Raw genomic sequence first — 22,087 nt, 5'->3', positions numbered from 1 at the left:
GAATATAAAACTCCAATAAAAAGAACAGATCGCTGATGCCACCCCCTTGGAAACCCGCCCGCGCCCGTTTCGACCATCCAGAACTTGTCCCTGGGTATCCTAACAAGATCCCCATCATCTCCCTTTGCACCGATAAACAGATCCGTCCCAATGCTGCCCTGAAACGCCGCCAGCCCAAGGCCTATGCAAGATGAGAAACTCCCCGCCGTGATGGTCAGCCGTCAACCCCCCATCCAGCCTTTTAGTATCGTTGGCCATGTGTCATAAAATCATGCTACGTGTGCTGTGTTCCACAATAAACTGTCGTTGGTTCATCACGGGGATACGTCGACGCCCTCTCTCGAATCCCTAAGCCTTGAGAGAGGCAACCGCGCGGGCGACCTCCTGCGTCGCCATCCTCTCCCAGGCTTGCTGCATATCCTCACTGATTTCCGGCTCCTTTACCTCTTCGTAGATCTTCCGGGAGATGTCGCGGTTGATGGTCTCGTACTGCTCGGCCGTCAGCTGCTTGGAGCGCCAATGCGGCTTTAGCGCGCCCCGCACAATCTTGCTGATGCTCTCTTTCAGCTCCAGAGGGAGCGAACTCCGCGCGGGCGATGTGTTGTGCGACCGGGGCAGGTCCCCGTTATGCGTTCGTCGGGGCTGTGGCTGCCGGAGCTCCAGCGGCCCGTGCCGGACGGGCTGGCGCGGTCTGCGGCCCCGGTGCTCCGAGTCGCTATTGTCGGGCGAGGACTGGGCCTCTCGTCGGGCCGTTGTCCTCTTGGGCGACGACGAGCGGGAGCTCTCCGCCGTGTCCAACGACAGACCCCTGGTCGGAGTGTAAGAGGGTGATGCGTACAGGGGCGCGATGTGTGAGCTGAGCGTCATCACGGGCGAGCTTGCGCGGTTCGGCGGCGGCGTGGCCGCCCCGTGGCTATGCGCCGGGGATGGGGCGTCATTAACGCCCGGGATCGGCCCAAACATTTGCATCAACGTCTCTTCGTCTGACGGCGTGCTCATCTCGACCTCCTTGAGCAGCGAAGACAAGAACGAAGGCGGCGCCTCCGGTGCCTGCGACGACGAGGAGCCGCCTTGCTGCTGGGCTTGTCGCGATTGGCGGTCTGACGGCCCCGCGTCGCGAGCGGCAGACGACGACGACTCGCCATTTGTGGGTGGCAACCGTCTCGTGCGCGGCCGCTTCAGCTTTCTCTCGGGCTCGTGATGCGGCTCCTCGCTCGGCTCGGCCGTGGCCGAGCGCGACTTGCGTTTTCGAGACTCCATGTCTCTGGCCTTCTCCAATGCGCCCCAGGCGAGCCGTTCCTCGCGAGTCGGCGGGTCTGGTTGTGGGCGCTCGACCCGACGCGTCATGTTGTTCAGGAAAGCGTCTCTCGCACCCAGGCGGGCGGCGATGTTCAGGCGCTGCTGCCAGCGCTCGTGTTCCTCCCGTTCCCGCTCGCGTAATTGGCGAGAGCGCTGCAGGCTCTCAAAGACCGACGGGTCCTCCTCGTCCTCGTAGTCGAGGTCAAGCTCCAGCGCGTCCCAGACACGGCCGGTAATGCGGCCCCAAGCCCCCTGCCACTCGTCCGACTGGGCTCGTTGCCTCGCACGGCGCATGCTCGCCTGGGTGCGGGGGAAGTAGTAGCTCCGCCCCTGGAAGCCACCGTCCCGGCTAGGGATGTTGTCGATGGGCTGCAAAACGTCCGGGCCGAGGGCGTGCTCGCACTCCATGCAGAACCACGGACCCCTCGGGACTTCGTCGAGGTCGATGCAGTGGGTGTGGTAGGCCGCATCGCAGCCGTCGCAGAGGAGGAGCACCTCCTCGTCCCCGGCCGAGTTGCACACGGGACAATGCCGGCCGGGGAGCTCTGGCTGTTCGACCAGCTCTTCCATCCATTCTCGTGGGTCGTATTCGGGCACCACAGGTGCCTGCTTCTTGTCCTCGACTTTACGGATGGATAGTTGCTTGCCTGCGGGCCGTGCGTGTCAGTTCGGAGCCTAATTCCCCAAGAACCGGCGAGGGTTGGCGTCGGGGTGGCGAAACTTACCTCCAACTCTGTCATACACGGTGACGGTATGGAACGTCTGGCGGCAGATGGGGCAGCTGTTTGCCTTTTCGGTCCACTCCCGCAGACAAGCGTCGTGCAGCATGTGGCCGCAAACCTCGATTTTGGCTACGTTCTCATGGTTGGAGTTCTCTGACCCGCTTTCTTGGTTCGGTTTGGCGAGTGCATCTGCATCCTCGGTGGCATGGCGTTGGTGGTAGTCTTTGAGCACCTGCTGTTCCGCAGGTGCTAACGGGGCCGGGTTGGCGCTGGCCTCGACGTCCAGGGGCTCCAGACAGACAATGCACTGATCAGCCATGGCTGACGGCGGGCCGAGCGAGACTCGAGGGTGCCAAAACCGCTCTGAAACTAGGGTATTTCTTTGAATCCTTTATTTTCGGCGTCGGTGAGTGAGTTTGTCCTGGAATTGCAAATGTGCCGATAATGCGTGCTGATTTTTGGTCTCGGGGTTTGCTGTTGTCTGGTGTGGTGGTGGTGCCTTTAGGATGTCTCTAACAATAAGTGAGTGGTGGATGCAGCGCTCTGCGTTAAGCGTCGGCGGGATGACGGGAGCGTGGACCATTGGGGGTGCAGCAGGAAGCACACCTCGTTAAGAAACCAGAAGTGAGGGAAGGGGAGAAAGAGCAGCGCATGCCAGAGAGGTGCCTCGACCTTTTGCGTCGTCCCGTGTTGTTAGCGCAAGCTTGGGCCGCCAGCCAATCACCAGTCGCTCACAGTGCAAAGTAGCAATTGGCAGCACCGAGCCTGGCGTGCAATACTCGGTAAGGTCTCTGGGGCCAGCTGACTGACTCTTTCCCCTTTCCCTCAAGACAAGGTGGGGGTAGGATGTGGCAGGACAAACCGCCCGAACGGAGGACGGGAGATTTCATTCTCAAACACTTGATGGCATGCTGATGGCAACGTGGGAGACTGTGTCGGTGTACCCGAGAATTGGCGATCACGTCCCCGGTTCCTCGAGGCGAGACGGGAAACGGAGAGCGAGAGCACAATTGGACTTGCCGGCAAGAGCAGGCGTGCCTACCAAGTACATACATACATACATACTTACCTGCCCACCTGCCTGGGCCTATCACGCTACCTGATTTCCGTACGTATGTAGTAGATACGAATTACATGCACAACAAGCCTCCTCCGGGCTCATCCAGTATCTAAACGCGTGCTCGCCGATCCTTTATTCCGCTGTCGTTTTACAAAAAAAGAATCATATCGATTTTGGGTTGAAAAACTCGTCAGGATTCGACGCCCGAATGCGACCGATTCCGAACGGAAAGAGCTCGCATCACCCGGAGCATCAAGGATATCGAGCGGGGAGAGTAGACTAATCCGTACTTTAGTGTGCATTGTCGAAGCGAACTTCCGGCTCGGCCCCTCGTACCCATCCAAATCGGGAGTTTGGCAGACCAGAGACGGTTTCCGCCAGGCTGCCTGCCAAGCCGACACTGACCATCTGATTCCGTCATGCTCTTTTGCACAGCGTGCCTATGGGCTAGCCGCCGTGCCTAGCGTACTGTCAGGTACTGTACCGGCAATCCGTGATTTTCAATCGGTCAGAGACCCCGTCTCGCACCCGAAACAAACGTACCTAGGTAGTCACAGTTAGGCCGTGCCCCTGCGTGAGGATGTGGCCGTGACTGCGCAGGTACACATCTCTGAGCTAGCGCAAATCCAACAATGTCTGAATTCCTGTCCAGACTGTGACTGACGTGGCGTACTGGGCCAAGTTACGTGGGGACCAAGATTCATCGTCGGCACAACGCATTTTCACCAAGGACACAGAGGACGCCGCCGAATACGCGGCCAATGAGAAGTGTCATGGTCATTTGACAACTGCGAAGTCTGAAATCCGGCGACCATGGCGGCCTTTCCCCGGCTATTGTTGTAATGGGGGACCTCGGTGCCGGTTCGGTTCTCGCCCGCATCAACAAACGTGACATCGTGACCCGAGAACGTTGCCTTGTCGTTGCTCAAAGAATTGTCATTGATCGACCCGCCGTACCCAACGGCTGGAAGTATACCGCAGAGCCTCCGTTGTCCTTTGCCATGACACCAAACCCGAAAGCAAAAACACGCCCAAATCTTGTCTAAGCCTCGTTGATTTCGCGGAGACGGCGGAGAGTTGACCGCATAGCAGCGGCAGCAGGGGTACTAGGATTGGCGGTCAGACTCCTATCAGACCGATCGGGAGGCCTCGCACAGGGTTACTCACGCAACAGTGTAAGCACCGCCAGCCATGGTCTTCTTGCAGGACTTGCAGTTCTGTCAAGGTCCAGTTAGCCATGAACGGATCAGCGGTTGTTGCTGGCTGCCAGCGCCACCAATGCTTCGCGTTATTCGCGAAGCGATGAACCCGGGCGAGATCACGGGCAAGGAACATACCCAGATGCCAACAGCCGTCCGGCGAACGGTGTCTGATGTCAGTTAGCTCAAAGCTCTGTGCTCGGTGGGCAACGGAGAACTCACTCTTGCCGCAGAATGCTGAACAGAAAGAGGCGAGCGTCAGTATGTGTGGTCAAGGAAACGTGCATATCCCCTATTCTTCCCAGACGTCGCGGGTCCTCTTCTCTCTCGGGGTACATACTGCAAGTATACTTGGCGTGCTGAGAAACTTCCTGCTCTGTGGAATAGTCAGTGAACGGTACTAAACCGGCGCTCGTTGATGATGGAACTTACTCTTCACCAGCTTACGGAGCGAGGCACCGTATCTGAACATAGAGTTAGCACGGCATTCCTGTCCGGATCACTTGCAGCGCCCTCGACGAGATGTCCCTGATCGGTGGTCTGGCTGTCCTGGGCTTAAATTCCAGAACAAACACGACGAGCCCGAGAGGGCTAGTTGAGCCCTTCCCCTTCCGTCAAATCTCAGGCAAAGAAACACTCTGGTCCCAACACTCTGGTAGTGCTGCGAACCGAGTGGTTGGCTGATTCACGGGCCTCCCGCTTTTCCAAGCGACACAATCTGCGCAGCGACTCGTCGGCTAAAGCGGCCTCAACGTTCATGCTGGAGGCCTTTCCTCCACGGAATACGCCATTCAAAGGATCGACCGGTGTTTTCGGGGGTGGCAATCTCGTCGAGGGCGCATCGGGAGCCAACGCAAAGAAATTCGGAATCACGAACCTTGTGCCGTACTGGTTTTCCAGCATCAGCGGAGTCCTGAAAAACAAAAACCACGAGATAAAATTTTGAGGGTTGGTCGGTTACTTACCTTGCCGGAGATGCCGACCTTCTTCGTGCGCTTGGACATCTTGACTGATTTGAAGGGTGCTGGACGTGATCTTCAAATGGGCAACTCGCTGGGTGTTGGCGGGCGTCGACGATTTTGAGAAATGTGCACTGTAATTTTCTGGTGTGCGGGCCGGGGCCTGCAAATCGCGGGATCTGGCAGAACGGTTTTCCCGAGGAGACTGCCACAGGAAAAGCGGGGCGGGGCAGCAGCTTGGAGGGGAGGCCAGGCAAAGCTCTTAAGAATGCGGGACCACTTCCCTGACGTAGTAGATTGCACCAACGAAATGGAGCGTTTTCACTAACTTTCGGTACACAACTGGTACGGATACTCCGAGGGCATTCTTCGACCTGAGCTACCTTCGTACTGCTGCGCGCAGGGACTGCCCGCCGTGGTTTCTGATGGCCCACATGCACACCTGCAGCCTTTGACCAAGGGCACGTAGATGTTCTAACCCGCCGACCACGAAAACAGCGCGAAGGAGAGTTGCGGCAATACCCCTCGGCGTTGGTTTCTTGCTCCAGTACTGCAGTACACTAGTTTTGGGCAAGCTCATGTTTGGAAGACTTCGAGCCTGGACCTCGGTCCGCCTGGGATCGACAGAGCCCTGCCAATGATGCACACTACGGAGTAATTATTCCGTGTATGTATGTATGTATGTACAGTATGGACAAACGCTACGGAGTACTTACTAAGTTCAGGAAAACAGCAGGCAAAAAAAAAAAAAAAAAATCAAGGGCGGCAATCACACTCCCAATTTTCCCCTCTCTCAACAGTATACGCTTGATTCTTATCTACTATTCAGTGCTCTCTGTTTTGCAGTGCATCCATACGTACACCATAACCAAGACCGTTCCTTGACAGGGGCCTGTTACCAAACAATTGCCTGAACTTATCTTGGATTTAGAACTACGGATTATTTACTCTGGATTGGTCTTTGCGCTTTTCTGGATAGCTCTCCATCCCCCCCCCCAAAACCAAAGATAGGGTGGAACCCCGTCTCACCTCAGCTTCCTTCCTACGCAATGCCTGCCAAACAACAACACGGCCGCCAATACGACCTTGTGCTCTTTGGTGCGACTGGTGAGTGGCTGCGCCGTGTCGGCCGCCCTCCCTGATCGGGCATCGACGGGAGCAGGCGAGGGTTGAAGTGTGGAACTGACTGGGAGCCAAACAAAAGGTTACACGGGCAAGTATGCAGCCCAGTACATCACGACGCATCTGCCCACCGACCTCAAGTGGGCAGTGGCGGGGCGCTCCCAGTCCAAGCTCGAGGAGGTGGTCGCCGAGTGCAAGAGGCTCAACCCGGACCGCGTGCAGCCGGCCGTCGAGATCTGCAGGCTGACGGACGAGGACCTCGCCGGCCTCGCCAGGAAGACCTTTGTCCTCGCCACCACCGTCGGGCCCTATGGTAAACTGGGCGAGCACGCCTTCAAGGCCTGCGCCGAGAATGGCACTCACTACCTCGACGTGACGGGCGAGGTCCCCTTCGTCGCCAGGATGATCAAAAAGTACGAGGAGACCGCCCGGCGGACCGGCGCCCTCATGTTCCCCCAGATCGGCATCGAGTCCGCCCCTCCGGACCTCGTCACCTGGTCGCTCGCCTCCTTCATCCGCAACGAGTTCGGCTCCCCGACCGCGGACGTGACCGTGTCTGTCCACAACCTCAGGTAAAGCCAATCATCATCAGCCCCCTCGTCCCCCCCCAGTCTAACCCCTTTCTCTCTCCCTCTCTCTTTCTCATTCTCATTTCCATAATAGATCCGCACCCTCGGGAGGCACCCTGACGACCGTGCTCACCATTTTCGAAAACTTCACGCTGAGCGAGCTACGAGCTGCCTACGCGCCGTACGCGCTCCTGCCCGCGGGGGCGCCGCCGCCGCCGCCGCCGCCCGCACGGGCGCGGCGCCCGCGTCCCTCGCTGCTGACGCGGCTGACGGGCCTCGTGACGGTGCCGTCGCTGGGGACGCTGACGACGTCGCCGGCGGGGAGCACGGACGCGGCGGCGGTCCAGCGGACGTGGGGCCTGCTGGCGACGACGCCGTCGCGGCGGGCGCAGGCCTACGGCGACCGCTTCTCCTTCCGCGAGTACCTGCGCCCGCGCAACTGGCTGACCGGCATCGCGATCCACTACGGCCTCGTGCTCCTCGGCCTCGTCATGCTCACCCCCTGGCTGCGCCGCCTCGCCCTGCGCTTCGTCACCCCGCCCGGCCAGGGCCCCGACCCCGAGGTCGCCAGCCGCGACGAGATCGAGTACCGCGGCATCGGGCGGCGCGACGGCGGCGCCGGCGAGAGGGCCATCTGCAGGGCCGAGTTCAGGGGGGGCACGTATTATTGTAAGTTTTTTTTTCCCCTTTATCTTTCAAGTTTTGGCGGTCACGGGGATTTGGGCGCGCTGTGTCGTCCCGTGAGACACCGGGACGAAAAAAAAAGCCGGATCTGCTAACTTTCGAGTACAGTGACGGGAATCTTGTTGGCAGAGGCCGCGTCGACGTTGCTGGAGGAGGATGTTGATCTGCCGGGTGGCGTGTACACGGCTGCGTGTCTGGGGCAGCCATTGATCGATCGGCTGTCTCGGGGTGGGTTCCGCTTCGAGACAAAGCGGTTGGAGGATTACTAAATAAATAGAAGAACATCCCATGTTATGTAATACTAGTGTGAATCTTACTATGGGTATCTATCATTCCATGATCGCTTGCTCTATCCAAAACCCATGTCTAAACCATATATGTGTGTATGCTCACAAAAACACAAAAATAAACGGGGCTCAACCCCCCGTTGTCCGCCCTTCTTTCCCCCTTTCCTCCCCTTTCCTCCCCTTTCCTCCCTTTTACCTCCCGATCCCCGATACCTGGCTCAGCGTCCTCTGGCCGTCCGCCTCGCAAATCCCCTCATCCTTTAGAGCGTCATCATCCAACCTCAGATCGCGCACCAGGCTCGCCATCGCCAGCACCGGCCCACACACCACCAGCGCCACCCACAACAGCACCGTGATGGTCTCCTGGTACGATCGCGCGATGGCCTCCCTCTCCGGGCTGCCCCACGCGTAGCTGCAGGCGACGACGACGCTCGAGTAGATCCGCTTCGCCTCCCCCTTGGCCTCCTCGGGTAGGTAGGCGTGCAGCTTGCCCGGGACCAGGCGGCCCCAGACGGCGCCCGAGACGGCAGCGCCGACGGCGGCGCCAACCTGGACCAGCGTCAAGAAGGCGGCCGTGGCGACGCCGACATGCCGCTGCTGTGGCGCGTGTCCGTGACGGCGGTGGTGAGGGTGGCCGTGGGCCGCCTCGGGCCCGGCAGCCACGTCGGTGGCGGCCCTTTGCACGACCAACTGGGTGGCGACGTGCATCAGTCCCGCTCCGGCGCCGAGGCCGGTCTGTGCGGCGAAGAGCGAGATGACGGATGCCGCGCGGGTGCGGGTGTGGAGGAGGACAGTGATGGCGACGGTGTAGACGGCGGCGCCGGCAAGGATGAAGGGGCGCGGTCGCGGGACCGACATGCGGCGGATGAGGAGGGAGGCGACCAGTGCGGCGATCGTCGAGGCGAAGGAAAAGGTCTGGGTGATGGGCCCCGCCTGTGAGACGGGCAGGTTGAGGGCCACGAGGAGGTACGAGTAGAAGTAGGGCTGCACCGCGATGTAAAAGACGGCGAAATAGAAGAAGCCGAGGGCGCAGCCGGCGCAGAAGGTGCGGGATCTGAGGAGCTGGAGCGGGAGCAGCGGGTGCGGAGCGCGGGCTTCCCAGAAAGGGAAGAGTACGAGGAGGACGATGCCCGTCAGGATCATGAGGAGGAGCTTAGGGTCGTGCCATCCGGAGGGCGAGCGCGAGATTAGCGTCAGCGGGATGAGGATGAGGGAGAGGCCGCCGGAGAGGAGGAGCGTCCCGCCCACGTCAAGGTCGCGAAAGAGCCGTTTCGCGGCGGCTCGTGGGGTCTCGCCGTCGGCGGCGGCGGCGGCAGCCCGGGGCTGCTTCTTGCTAAGCAGACCCATCCGCTCGGCTTTCCGCACGTTCAGAAATAGGCTGAGAGCGAGCGGGAGGAAGGCGACGGGAAGGATGACGGCCCAGATGGCGTAGCCCACGCGCCAGGTCGAGTGGGCCAGGATGGCGGCGGCGATGGCGGGACCGATCCACACGGTGACGAGAAAGGGGCTGTCGGGCAGGCTGGAAAGGAGGGCGCGGTTCAAGAAGTCGCTGGTGTCGGCGATGAAAACTTGCTGTAAGATCTGGAGCCCCGTCGAGCCGGCCGAGTACAAGATCTGGGCGGAAGCGTAGGTCTGGACGTTCTGAGAGGCGGCCATCTGGATGTAGCCCAGCACGCAGAGGACGATGGACATGCAGAAGGCCTCGAGGCGGCCGAACACGTCTGCAAGCTTCGCCATGGGCGGTTTGATGACGGCTGTTTATTTGTTTTTGGGGTCAGCGAGAAGTGACGATGGCCTCGAGCTCTTGACTGTTCGGGGAGAAGGGGGAGGGGGGAACATACCGTTGACAACCCCCTGAACGACATAGACGGTCGACAGCAGGGAATGATTGTTGAACGAGCTGACCGCAAACGCGGCAAGGGAGTATGTGACCTGGCCCTCCAGCGAGATGGTGAAAGCCATAAGGAAGATGCTGATGTTACCGTGTCAGCGGCGGGTCACAAAGCAGGTCGTCTCCTGCCGAAGAAGAGAGAAACTCCGGCCAACGAACCTCATGTAGGCGACCATCAGCCCCCATCTCGACCATGTCCGGGCGACGGCCTCGATGCGCCTCACTCCGTCCTGAACATCGGGCTCGCTGTCCTCAGCAGTGCCCATACCTCCCGAGCCGCCCTGGACGTCCGTCACGGCGCCGTATCCGCGGACATCACAGTGGCCGGGGATGAGCAATGCCCGGGCGTCATGGTCGCCGGCTGCGGCCATGGTCCGCCGGTTTTGCACATGCAGGAAGAGCCCCCTTTTTGTTAAGGCCGCGTCCAGCCGGGCATTCGCAGCTCTCGCGCTCTGCTGCTCAAGGTTCCCTGATTGGCAGAGCCTCTCGTCCCCATGTGTTTGCGGGTTGAGTTTCCAGGCGAGTGTTCCCGGGCAAGTCGAGGGTTGTTTGTTTCTTTTCTTCTAGGGTTTTTTTTTTCTCTTCAAAAAAGGAGAGAGAGAGAGAGAGAGAGGTGGGAGGTGGGAACTGCGATCAGAAAAGACACCCCTGAGATCACCCGCCGCAAGAAAGAAAGTGCAAGGCTGGAGAGAGTGGCGCGTGTAATATGGGCGGTTGTCCGACCAGGGGGCTGTGGTATTATTAACTAGGTAAGGTACGGAGTATTTGACTCAACTCGGCTGATGAGCCAACCCCCTTCGGTTGCCTGCCCTGGGCTTACCTCCCTCCTCCCCACGCCCGAAACGATGCGGATTGGATGCGAGAATTTCAGGTCCTTCCCGTCCAGTAACCGCGTGTCCTGAGCGATGGGCAGTTTTGAATCAGAAAGAAAAGAGATTTCAAAAAAAAAAAAAAAAAGGAATAACCTTGCAAAGCCGGTTCGGTGAGGAAGAACGCTTTAACGTTGTAGATGGATGATGTTTGAGAAGTTGGGGAGGGCCTACTCAAGTACAATGAAGTAGTAACCTTCGAGTTCGTTACACAACATGTCAAGGTGCCTCCTACCTGATCGAGGCGCCGAGCGCGCTCTTTCCCATGGGATGGAGCGGCTGGCCACCTGCCCAACGCGAACCCACCCCCCCTCATTCGGGCAGCCAAAGTAGGGCGGATTCCAGGGACGCATGCTCGCTTATGACAGCTGGTCGAGCGGGACCCGCAGGGTTCATTGAGCAGTGGTCCCGAGGTCGCCGCTAGCTATTGGTTCAAGATTATCAACATGATCTGATAAGCTGACACCTTGTGGGGTCTGGGAGGACCAAGACCCGCTGCCTGCCGCAAAAAGCCCACTTTTCTCACCAAAATCACTCGCCAGTTGCGGCACAAAATTCCGCTGCATTCCGGCTTGTGATGAGACATGGCTCCTCCGGCGCCCAGCCCCGGATTGGGAGCTGATCGTCCCGATCTGACATGCCCTGCGCCAACACAACCAGAGTAGCCAGCGGCTGCGTACGGTGTAGAAGCTAGTGCGGAATCCGCTATCTGCGGCGACAGGCAACACAATACGAATACCGTTCAAAATGCCGGCCAGCGCGGTGCTTACGTTTACCGTGCCATGGCGTGTCGCGTCCTCAATTAAGTATCGGAGCCCACACACGAAGATCAACCGGATCACAAGTGTCAGATGATGCCGAGGCCGGACTGCGGGCCGTTCCGCAATCCCTCTCCTGGTCGCCCGCAAGGATGTGCTCTCTCGGCTGACTCTGGACAACGAAGAGGCGTATAAAGTGTGTTTGGTAAGGTCACCACAGCCAGTTGTTCAGATTCCATGACACGTCTGCTTTGATTGATGTACAGACGGCGCCGTGTAAAAATTCTGAGAGTTGACAATTGCTCCAAGACTCCACCACCTCGCCCCATCACAGAAGCATCACCACACGCGGATAACTATACCAGCCCAATCCCCTTCCCTCCCGTCCAATACCTTCATCCCATTCCCTGCTTTTCCCCTTGCCGTACAGCACAAGGCTATGCCTTCCTTTTATCCACTCCCCTCAGGTACTCTTCGACCAACCACATTTTCCAACCCAAACAGACAAGCCGCCCGCTGCCCCAACTACCGGTTGTACACAAAAGGGCGGAACAAGAAACAAAGCATGAAAAAAAAGGAACAAAGCGAAAGAGGATAGGACGCAATGAAGAAAATTTAATGAAAATGTAAATGTGTCAACAATCGGTGTTGTGCCGGGTTTTGAGGCCGCCGATGACATGAAGGGCGAAGGCAACGTACGGAGGCAGTTGCCAACGACGAGGTAAGTTGATCAACGAAAACAGGTTAAGATAGAAGCAGAATGGTATCTCCCAACGCGGTCCGGCGTGGCATAAGCCAGCCGGTAAAAACCCAACTCTAGCCAACAAAAAGATAAATAGCTAGTCCCAAGAGAAAAAGAAAAGAAAAGAAAAAGACGGACATCGGGATAATGAGAAAAAAATTACCCAAAGAACCCCTTGCTGAAGTATCTTTGGGCCTTAAAGATTGGTTTTTCCGTTTACGCCCCCCCCCCCCCCCCTCAGCGAGGGAGCGTCGATCCACTCGAGCGTCGAATTGGTGGAAATCCGCTGAATGCATGGTAAACGGCGGTGTGTGGGGGAGGCCAACGGAGGAAAGGGTAAACCAAATGGTGCTGGCCCGTAATTGAGATGCGCGGTCGGTTTTGGGAGGCCTGGAAATTCATGATCGAGCGGCGCCGCTAAGGCAATTCATTGGAGCCAATGCGGCGCAACTCCCAATTGGAGACACTGCACGTCTTGCCTGCCGCGGGCCATATGAGGAAATGATGGTGAGGAGAATGGGTCGCCCGGAATCCCTCATCGTACAAGACAGACCGGATCGTGGACCCGCGGGGGGGGGGGGGGGATATCTGGGCCACCCGACCAACGCCTGTTTACGCTTCCTCCACGATCCCGCCTTCGCCGCCCCCTTCCTCTCTCCACTCGCGGCTCTTCTCGGTAAGTCTCTTGACGCCGGCGATACGACCCGCCCACAAGCTCTCGATGGGCGTGCGGAACGTGAAGGCGCGCTGCGAGCTGATGACGCCGATGGCCTGCAGCACCGCCTTGCGGCTGTCGCGCCCAAACACGGCCGGGTGGTTGATCCATTCGAGGCTCGATTCGAGTTCTGCGTCGAGCGCCGCGACGGTGGTTGCATCGATGCCGGTCGAGCCGCCCATGCCGCCAAGGCCGAGCCCGTCGTTGGACCGGCTGCGTGATATCAACGGCGTCGGGAGCCCTGCACCACCCGAGCTTTGGTTCGCCAAAGTTGGTGAGGGCGAGTTCTTCCTGTCTGGGGTCCCCGCAACAGACGGCGATCCCTCGGCGCCCGGGTGGGGGGTTGACGGCTGCGACTTGTTGGAAGAAGCCGGAGGGACGGGCGGAAGACCACCCTTGCCGAGCCCCTTGAGGATGGACCGTGTTTCGTTCAGGAGCGTGTGCGCGCGGTCGTGCTGTCCCCTGCTGACCAGCGTTAATGCGCGGGTCAGCATGTCGGATGTCAGAAGCTCCATCCGCCTTTGCACGATATGCGGGTGTGGAGGGATTGGCGGGCTGTTGCCCCATGGCTTCTTCGAGTTTGAGGCAGGGAGCATGGTGATGGCCAGCAGGCTGGGCCGCGTGTGCTGCGATGTACCGTCCCGCAGGATGTCGCCCCAGGTGATCTCCGCTTGAATCAGCGGCACCTCCTCGACTGAGGCCACCCTTTGCTCATCCTGGTCCACCGAACCGCCCAGGGCTTCCAACCCTGACACGATGTTGTCCCAGGGATCCTGTGGTAGTTGTTCCTGAGACGAGGTGTCCGGCATAATCACCAGTTGCACAAGAACGTCTCGCTTGTCACCGAAGCGGAGGTCGCCAAGGGATGCCTCCGCGTCACGGCCCGTGGCCCGTTTGGTGATCTGAAGTGCGCCGCTGATCTTGTGGAACTTAGCTGGTGAGCCTTCCGGTAGCCGGAGCTTGAGCTTGGCGTTCTGATGTGACAGCGTCTGCATGGCACCGAGACAGCCGGCAAGGCACTCCCGGAGCATCATCCAATCCTTGACGTAAGTATATGACGCCTTGGTTCTCGTTGAGAGCTCGATCATGGTATCCGGCTTGTGGGTCATGCCCAGGCCAAAGGAGTGGATGGTGATTCTAGTTTTGTTAGCCGAACACCGCATGCGGCTCGCGATTGTGAGGGGGGGGAAAACATACTTTGCCGCTTCTGCCCGTGACACGACGAAGTCGACGCTGTCGGCGTCGGAGGTTGACGCGTCGCTGATGAGCATGATCGTAGCAATGGGATTGTTGTACTTGCGGTTCATGAGCAGATCCATGGCCACGTTGGCGCCTTCGACAACGTCTGCGCGGTGGCTCTTCTGGCCAACCGGCTTGATCGAGCTGAGCACGTTGCTCCAGCCGGCCCACGCCTTGGTAGTCATTCCGACGATGGGAACGCCACCATTCGATGACCCGAACGTCACCAAGCCCATGCGGTCACGTTCTCCAAGAGCTTGCACCATGAAGCGGAGAGCATCACGAACGAGGTTGATCTTCACGCCCTGCATGGACGCCGAAATGGGTACCACCACCACGACGTCCACGGGCACGTGAATCGACGGCAGTAACGGGCTCCGGGTAAAGTTTGTGTACTCGGTCGGAGCGGTCGTAGCAGACTTGGCACCTCCCCACGACGAAGCCAGCGACGACACCCGCTGCGGCCTGCTGGACCCAGACGTTCGGTTCCATTCGTCCTCATCCGGTTCGGAGAACTCCCCGCGGTCGTAGTCTGGGCTGCGTACCGGCGAGGTCTCAACCGCGTTGAGATCAAGGAGGGCTTGCTGCCATAACTTGAGCTGGTTACGGTTCTCGAATCTGAGGTGGAACTGGGGCAGTTCGGCAACCGACAGACTGAGAGTCAGGATGTTCTCGTCAACACTGCCGGTCTCTGTCACCTCGTTGAGGTGTTTCTTGATAAGGATAGAGCCTTTCAACGTGCAGCGGGTCGTTTTGCGCGGGGCAGAATCGTCTCCCCACTGCCCCTGCGGCGCGTGGGCATGCTTCTTCTCTTTGACGCAGATGAGCATTTCCGCAAACAGGTAACACTCCAACTCCTGCCAGGAGACCTTGTCTTTGCCCACGCGGAGGGTGCCGTATAGGCGGAGCTTCCCGAACCTGGTACGCCGTCAGCTCTTGCATGTTGCTTCACTGCAGGAATCCCAAACCCTGGGATTGTACCTATCGTCGCTCTTCACTTACCTGCTGAAGTCCAGGCCATGCCAGTTATCAACCCGGTTTCGTAGGTTCTCCGTCATCTCAGCCAGCACCTCGGGAGACTCATAAGGGTAGAATCGCGGGGCGCTCTGCGCAGGGGATGGCGCACGTATCGCTTCTTCCGGCTTCGGCGCTGCTGGGGGTGGTGGTGCGATTTGCAGGTCTTCCGGATCGGGCCTCCATTTGTTATCAGGTACCTCAACGGTGACGAGGCAGGTGAGGGTCTGCTGCTGCCGTGATCTGCTGATTGTGGGAAACTCGGAGCGGACTGTCACAGTCGGTGGCGGGATGGGATTTCGGGTAATGGATCGCGGACTGGACAGCGATGTCTCCATCGCTTGCACGTCGTAGTCGTGCCGTCGCGGCGGCCCGCTTTGCGTCGTCTCGGGGTATCCCCCCGAGGAGGCTACGCCGGTCGCCTCGCTATCGCTCCGCACGTGTCTCTGCCCATGGTAGCGGTGCTCTGATGACGGGGCGTCGCGGCTCTCGCGACCGTCACGCGCGCCCCCTCTCGCCAGCCCCTCTCGCATGACACCGTGGACCCCGGCGCCAGGGCGAGCCCCCGAGCCCCGGCTGTGTGGCCGGCCCTGTTGGTCGTCCCAGTGGGATGGCGTCGGTGTGGGCGTAGCTTGTGACCGCGTGTCATTCACAGAGGCCGCGCGCACCATGCTACTTAGTTTCTCTGGTCGTCCGCTTGTCAGCCTTGTCCAGAAAGAGCATGAGCCCGCGGGCCGGCTCACCTATGTCCAGGACATTTCCTCCACGGCTGGTATCTAGATGCAGCGGGGCATTGCAGGTTGGGCAATACTGTCCGTCAAAGTCTCGGATGAACTCGTAGAAACATGCCTCGTGTGATACGTGGGCGCAAGAGAACTGCAATATCCTTTCACCACGAAGCGTGTGTTCGAGAGGCTCCTCGCAGACAGCGCACTCGCTCCCAACGAAGGTACGCTCTCGGCGTGGGCGACTTCGATCTGCGGAAGTCATTGTGTTATGCACCGCCGATGGGGATCTCAAACGGTTCTCGCGTAATCCAACTGAAGCGATGGATCGGTCCGACAAGGACGGCGAACCGAGGTTTCCAGACGTAATAGAGGGGCCTAGTTGCTCCGCACCACGAATTAGCCATCTGTCTTGGATGCAGACGTGCAGTTCTTCAGTATCAATACCCTCGTCTGGCCTGCGTTACACGGAGTAGGTACAGCGAGAGGCTGCGGAAAAGTTCCGCCGGAATGATTCAAGATCCAGTCACCAGACGCAGCCAAACGAGGGAGTGCAGAGCTGCAAGACCTACTCTTATTCGCGTATGACGGAGCGCCGTAGGAGCGTGCAGAAGCGATGCTGCTGGCGTAGTCGTAAGTCGGTCGTTCCAGGTCGGTCCTCCACGTGCTACGGCTTGCAGACCGTACCGTCGACGAGTCAGAGCTGGCGAACCCTAGCTCGGCAAGCAATGACCGGTGAATACCAGGCGCCTTCCTTTCCTGATCGTTTGCAAAACCCGGGGTCTTGCTGCTGCGAGATCTGTGGGATCTGTTGAACATGTGGGGATCGTGCGTTTGGCCGACTTCCCGGGCTGTAATCGGTCTGGGTTCGCTTAGGTTCTCCGAACCGCTATCTAGGCGCAAGCATGCGCACCTCGCTTCGCCTATCGTGGAAGTACTCGCGGGCGGCGCACGGGTTGTCTCGTCGTAACTATGACCCCGGAGATCTCTTGATACTGTAGGCGTGGGTTGTCGCAGACCATAAAGCTAATGTATCGCTTGCTCCCGTCCCGCGCTGGGGGCGTGGCACAAATCCTTAGGTCAACGCCGAAGGGCCGTGTTTCAGGGGCGGTATCAACAATGCGAGCGTCGATCCAAGGGAAGGGGGCGGGGCATTGTTGCGCAAACTTGAAGCAAGCAAAAGCAAGGCGTCCAAAGGTTGGATCGCAGTAGGGCCTCTTGTCTCTGCGTCTGCAATTGGTGTTGGAGGACCCCCAGAGCGGCGGGTGTCTTCCTTCTCCTTTTTCTTATTTTGCTCGGGTGGGCGTGCGCTGGAGATTGCGGCGTGGGCGTCGTGCGTCGGGAACAAGGGGGGTGGCACAAGAGCTCGACTGGTGTTCGGACCAAGAATTCGCCCGTGAAAGGAGTTATCGCTGTTGCTGGGGAAGGACGACGCGAGCGTCGTGGTTTTAGTCTGCAGTATGAAAGCGTAGCTTGAGGGGGATCCCGCACGATGAAGAAAACTGCGTTCACTATTCGATGCAGCTGCTAGTTGCGCGGCGTTCGATCATCAATTCCTCAGAGCCGAATCTTGGCGGAGCTTGCCCTTGGTCGCAGCGCTTCGCAGAAGCAAGAGGGCTGCAACATCCGGAGGCCGTCGTTGGGAAATGGAACGGCAAAAGGTCGCCTGGAGAGAATGCGAGTGGTCAGAAGGTAAAAGATGGAGCCATATAGGAGAAGATATTACAAGGCGATGCCGAACTAAGGGCACAGCCGTCGCGTTCCTGCAGCATCACGCAACAAGAGGGGGGAAGCTGCGAAGTGGCGGGTCCTCTCGTGGCTGGCTACTGGGATGAGCCAAATAGGAGAAACGTGGAAAGGGTACATTACATTACATAGTACGGAGTACACTAACGACTACTCTGGTAGGTACCCGATTATCTGCCTGGTCCCCTGCTGGCAGCTCAGGAGTTGCTGCCGTGGTGGGGTTGTCTGGGTCGCTTGCTAGGTCAACAGAGAATGCCCGACAAGGTACCTGAATTACCGGGCCCGAACAGGGGCTGCAACAGCCTCTGATACTGATTCAGGTTGCAGGGGTTGTAATTATTGGCCCTGGATGGCAGAAAAAAAAATGGTGGGGCCAGAGGCGCCCTGGCGCTGGCTGCGCGCCGGGAAACGGTAAACGTTATTTTGTTTGCCGTTTTCCTCCCCTTTTCTCGGCACGGCAGCCCCAGGCGTCAAGGAATCCACGCCGGCGCCGTCCGTCGCCGCTTCACGGTGCTACATACCTACATACTTACATACACGGTTCGGACGTGGATACGGTGATTACTGCCTGTTCGTTTGCGACCGTTTCAAATCCCTGTGTCCATGTCCGCTGCTCTATAGCTACTCCGGTGTCCAGGACACTCCGTCCAGAGCGTCGAGGCCGAGGAAATTTGACACTGTTCTCTACGCCGAACGGATGCGTCCGTGCCTCTCCCCCGTACTACCTTCTTGTAAAGGCACGTCGATGCAATTGGCCGGGGTGAGGGGGGTGAGGAAGTGATCAGGCCTCAGATTTTCTTGCATGCCCAGGCGGGTCATCTCGACAGTTCCTGAGCGGCGGAAACGCCGATTTTTTCAAGTTGTCGGCTTGATTCTGTCCATATCTGAAGGCTACGAACTAATATCATGGTAATCATATGAAAGCAGTGTAACACTACTCTGCACTCCAGAAGGTTGTGCAGGGGCGAAGTGGATGATATATCTCCACGAGGGACTATAAAGTTCCGTAAATCATTAAAGGAAAGAGAAATCACGACCTTCCTTGCCCCTTGGTCGTGCTCATCTGATGCTCAAAAGCCCACGTCTAAAAAGGTTGAGCTGTCGCACGTGGCGTTGGACCCTAATTCATGTATCTCATTCAGTGCGGTTTATCCTTGCCTTCCACGGATTGCGCTAGCCTCAAAGTTACCGGTTTGCCACCAGAAGAAACGTGGGTTTCCGAGAAAAGGACAGCTTCACGAAATTCCTCCGAGTCCAAGAGCGGGAAGGAGCGACCAAGGACAGCCTCTGAAGATGGGCGGCTGCGAGAACAAGCAAATAGAAACGATCTAGACTGTCAGTCAGCCTTCCTTCGCCTAATGCAGCACATACCAGGTACGTGTTTGGGATGGGCAGTTTCAATTCCAGATTTCTCGAAGCCCCCGAGAATCACACGGACCCTTGTCGATTTGGGCGTTCCTTTACTGGAAGAATATCATTCCGTTTGGGCGTTCAGCAGTCCAGCCTCGGGAGACCGTCTAGCTGGATTCACCAGCTGACAGTTTCCCGCAGCGTACCCGTAAATACTGACCAAACATAACAAGGATCGCGCAGTATATATATACCCGTATGCGGTCGTTAGTTACTGGCAGTGCCGACATTGTCCTCGAGTATCCATTGAGCGCACACACTGCAGGCAATACTCCCGTTTCTCGAAGCACTGCTCACGACTGGTTACTATCGTAAAGATGATCATTTTGGCCGTCACCGAACCTCGATCCAAGCAAATTTTCGTCCATCGGCTTTCTACTCCGAAATCAACGCAGATGCGGGTTGACCACAGTTTAACAAGCCTGCATCGTCCGTGCGCAATGCAATAGACGAACCTATTCAGTCCCAAGCTCGATCTTGGTGGAGGGCCTAGCGATGCAGGACCCGCGAACGGGCAACGCTAACCAACCGAACCATCCTTTCTCCGAGGTTTCGAGGGCATATCTGGTACTTCATCACTAATTGCTTCCTTTTCTGGTACCTTACAAAGAAAGGAAAGCCCGAGACGCGAAAAGAGCTGAAGAAAACTCCCATCTTACCGATAGCTCAAGGCAAGTGTAGCCAGTGAGTTTGGGACTTCCATTGCCGGCGACTCTTTCCCTGTAGTACGGTAGTGTACTATGTAAGCTGGGTTATCTTGTGTGTCCACAGCCCCTTCCACGGAAGGGACCGAATATCCCCTGCGCTTCCCCCACGGGGCCAGTTCCTTCCTTGATACTGGATCAGCAGTTGCCATTTCGTACTGCTAATACTCCGCAGAGGCACGGAAACAGCACCGGCTGTTTCCTGCGGTGAACTAGGCTCTTGACAGAGCGGCCAGTTCTGACTGGAGACTAAAATGAGCCCTAGGTTGCTGCTTACCACCTGTTGGCTCATTATCCCGACCATCTCGCGTCAGGCGCATATGTTGAGAGGTTATCGCGCATCGAAGTGTGCCGAGTGTAGTGTACATACATACAGGGCAATGAGTACGAGTGCACCACACACGCAGTGGCATGCAGTAAGGAAGCTTTGCCAAGGTCCTTCGCCAAAAGGGCTCAGGCAGGCGAGGTTCCTGGGCCGAATCGGAATCCGTCCCCGCTCTCTCGTGAAGCGAAGGAGGGAAGGCGCGCAGATGGATCCGTCGCCTGCAATCTGGATTGGCCAATACATCCACCGTGTAACCAAAAGGCGGCTCGCAGAAGCGGCCTGGGAACGCGAGTGTCGGACGACAACTCCAGGGTAAGCGCGAAATCTCGTCGGGATATGGGCATCGCTGCCACAAAGCAGCAGCAGCAGCAGCAGCAGCAGCACCCTGACTCCCAACCCGACACCCTCGTTGTCAAAGATACGTAACGTCCGTTCGGGGGTTCAGGATGGCGGGATACTTTTTCCCGTGGACCCATAGCTCATCAACAGTTCTCAAGTGCAAACGCCCGGCTCATGGACCAGCGTTAGCGAGACATTCCTCTCGATTGGGAGAAGGGACACCGAGTTCAATAACAGCGTGTTTGACAGTCGCGAATCCGAAAAGGGCCTTCGAAGCCTCTGAATGACAACAAAGTCCAGCTCGACTGCGTTATTCGGATGTGCTCAACGCCTTTACACGCATGAGCCGGAGGCGGTACGCAATCCGTCTTCCGTGGACCATGTTTCTTCAAGTACGGGTAACCCTAGTTGCAGCTGCAGTGCTAGTGTAAGAGCGGAGCTCATGCTTTGGCCCTGGGCAGCGGACGTTACGAACCGTCCGTTTGGAGCAAGATTTGCTCTCGCCAAGAGGCAATGTGCAGCGGCATGGCACATTGACAACTGTTTCGAAATCCACGCCGCCTTCCCCGGTTGGCTTGAAACGCCGTCCCTGCCTTCTTCCCCCGTGCTTCAGGTTCGAACGAAAGAAAGAGTGCATGTTTCAACCTTGGGGCGGGGAAGGGAAAAGCGTTCCATGCATTCGGGTAGTCCAGCGAACACTTACTGTCCACCACACTTCTATACACAGTTCAGTCGTCATCGGCTGAGCCAATGGCGCTCCTCGAGCCGACGTCTCGTCTCACATCAAGCACACTAAGTAACAGCAGGCCCCCTACGCAGTAAAAGTCGACGAGTAGCTTCATTTCCAGGTCGCCCCATCTTTTTTTTCGCTTTCCCAGGTTTGGTAACTACGCACTGTAACTACCTGGAGTAATGGCAGCTGCTTCATCGCGACGACGCAAGACATGTTCCGTACGCTTCGACATCTAATAGTCCGCGATGAAGTATTCCGTACTTGGCGCGATACAACAATGCCTGCGGAGGTAGTTTAATAGTGTAGAGACTCTCGGTCGTGGAGCTCCGCTGTCGATCAGGATCGGGTGTTTTTTTTTCTACGCTGAATGGCTAGTGTAGACTACACTACCGCGTAGTGTACTGCAGAGCGTTGTTGGAAGATCGGTATCATTGCCAGGGGCCGGATCGACCTCCTTAACCGGGTCTCTTTGCTGGAGTGCCGATCCTCCTCCGTTTCGTCAGAGTGCAATTACACTATTAGTGTAGCTCCACACGCTACACTCCGCTACAAAGAATCTCGCCGGCCCACCGAGAGGCACGGGGAAGGAATGACCTCTTGTCACTTTTTCAATCTCTGAAGCGAACCTCCGCTGGCCAGAAGTTGAGAGCACACCTCGGTCGAGTCACCGACGGGGTGCAACGGGCTGCCGCTGGAGAGCAGTGGATAGTGGAATGGCACCATGGCGGGGACATTGGAGTTGCAGTGCAGCACAGTGCTCCTACAAAGGAATGCCGTTGCAACGTCGCTGTAGCTAAACGTGGTGTATTATCGAAAGAGTCTGTGCACGCCGCGAGATCGACCATTGCACCCTTGCCCTTTACACTACACCACGCTGTTACACGTAGTGTAGGGTATTACGGTACTCCGTACGCTGGTTACCTAGGGTAGTTACACCTAGTACGACACAACCCCGGAGATTGTCCCGGCCCCCGCA

General features: G+C 58.0%; 5 protein-coding genes across 5 annotated transcripts; 1 reads left to right on the top strand and 4 right to left on the bottom strand.

The window, feature by feature from the left end:
• Positions 1-233: 233 nt before the first annotated feature.
• Positions 234-2,431, bottom strand: MYCTH_2304831 (uncharacterized protein). The gene is made up of 2 exons (XM_003663158.1): positions 2,025-2,431; positions 234-1,946 (listed from the first exon to the last, which is right to left on the bottom strand). The coding sequence occupies exons 1-2, from the start codon at positions 2,338-2,340 to the stop codon at positions 349-351; spliced, it is 1,914 nt and encodes a 637-aa protein (XP_003663206.1). The 5' UTR covers positions 2,341-2,431; the 3' UTR covers positions 234-348.
• A 1,381-nt stretch (positions 2,432-3,812) lies between these two features.
• Positions 3,813-5,458, bottom strand: MYCTH_2304829 (uncharacterized protein). Its single transcript, XM_003663157.1, has 8 exons — positions 5,246-5,458; positions 5,158-5,168; positions 4,713-4,744; positions 4,621-4,656; positions 4,503-4,517; positions 4,419-4,450; positions 4,249-4,298; positions 3,813-4,187 (listed from the first exon to the last, which is right to left on the bottom strand). Exons 1-8 carry the CDS (start codon positions 5,282-5,284, stop codon positions 4,124-4,126), a joined length of 279 nt encoding a protein of 92 aa, XP_003663205.1. The 5' UTR covers positions 5,285-5,458; the 3' UTR covers positions 3,813-4,123.
• Positions 5,459-5,901: 443 nt separating this feature from the next.
• Positions 5,902-7,988, top strand: MYCTH_2304826 (uncharacterized protein). The gene is made up of 5 exons (XM_003663156.1): positions 5,902-5,918; positions 5,973-6,346; positions 6,444-6,933; positions 7,025-7,599; positions 7,723-7,988. Exons 2-5 carry the CDS (start codon positions 6,289-6,291, stop codon positions 7,881-7,883), a joined length of 1,284 nt encoding a protein of 427 aa, XP_003663204.1. The 5' UTR covers positions 5,902-5,918; positions 5,973-6,288; the 3' UTR covers positions 7,884-7,988.
• A 10-nt stretch (positions 7,989-7,998) lies between these two features.
• Positions 7,999-10,391, bottom strand: MYCTH_2304823 (uncharacterized protein). Its single transcript, XM_003663155.1, has 3 exons — positions 9,952-10,391; positions 9,743-9,873; positions 7,999-9,655 (listed from the first exon to the last, which is right to left on the bottom strand). The coding sequence occupies exons 1-3, from the start codon at positions 10,161-10,163 to the stop codon at positions 8,094-8,096; spliced, it is 1,905 nt and encodes a 634-aa protein (XP_003663203.1). The 5' UTR covers positions 10,164-10,391; the 3' UTR covers positions 7,999-8,093.
• A 2,224-nt stretch (positions 10,392-12,615) lies between these two features.
• Positions 12,616-16,778, bottom strand: MYCTH_2304820 (uncharacterized protein). Its single transcript, XM_003663154.1, has 5 exons — positions 16,427-16,778; positions 15,873-16,232; positions 15,118-15,814; positions 14,074-15,033; positions 12,616-14,013 (listed from the first exon to the last, which is right to left on the bottom strand). Exons 1-5 carry the CDS (start codon positions 16,671-16,673, stop codon positions 12,774-12,776), a joined length of 3,504 nt encoding a protein of 1,167 aa, XP_003663202.1. The 5' UTR covers positions 16,674-16,778; the 3' UTR covers positions 12,616-12,773.
• Between the last annotated feature and the right edge of the window lie 5,309 nt (positions 16,779-22,087).

Source organism: Thermothelomyces thermophilus, chromosome 3 (assembly GCF_000226095.1).
Source record: "Thermothelomyces thermophilus ATCC 42464 chromosome 3, complete sequence".
NCBI classification, from domain to species: Eukaryota; Fungi; Ascomycota; class Sordariomycetes; order Sordariales; family Chaetomiaceae; genus Thermothelomyces; species Thermothelomyces thermophilus.
This window is presented reverse-complemented; position numbering and strand designations above follow the sequence as displayed.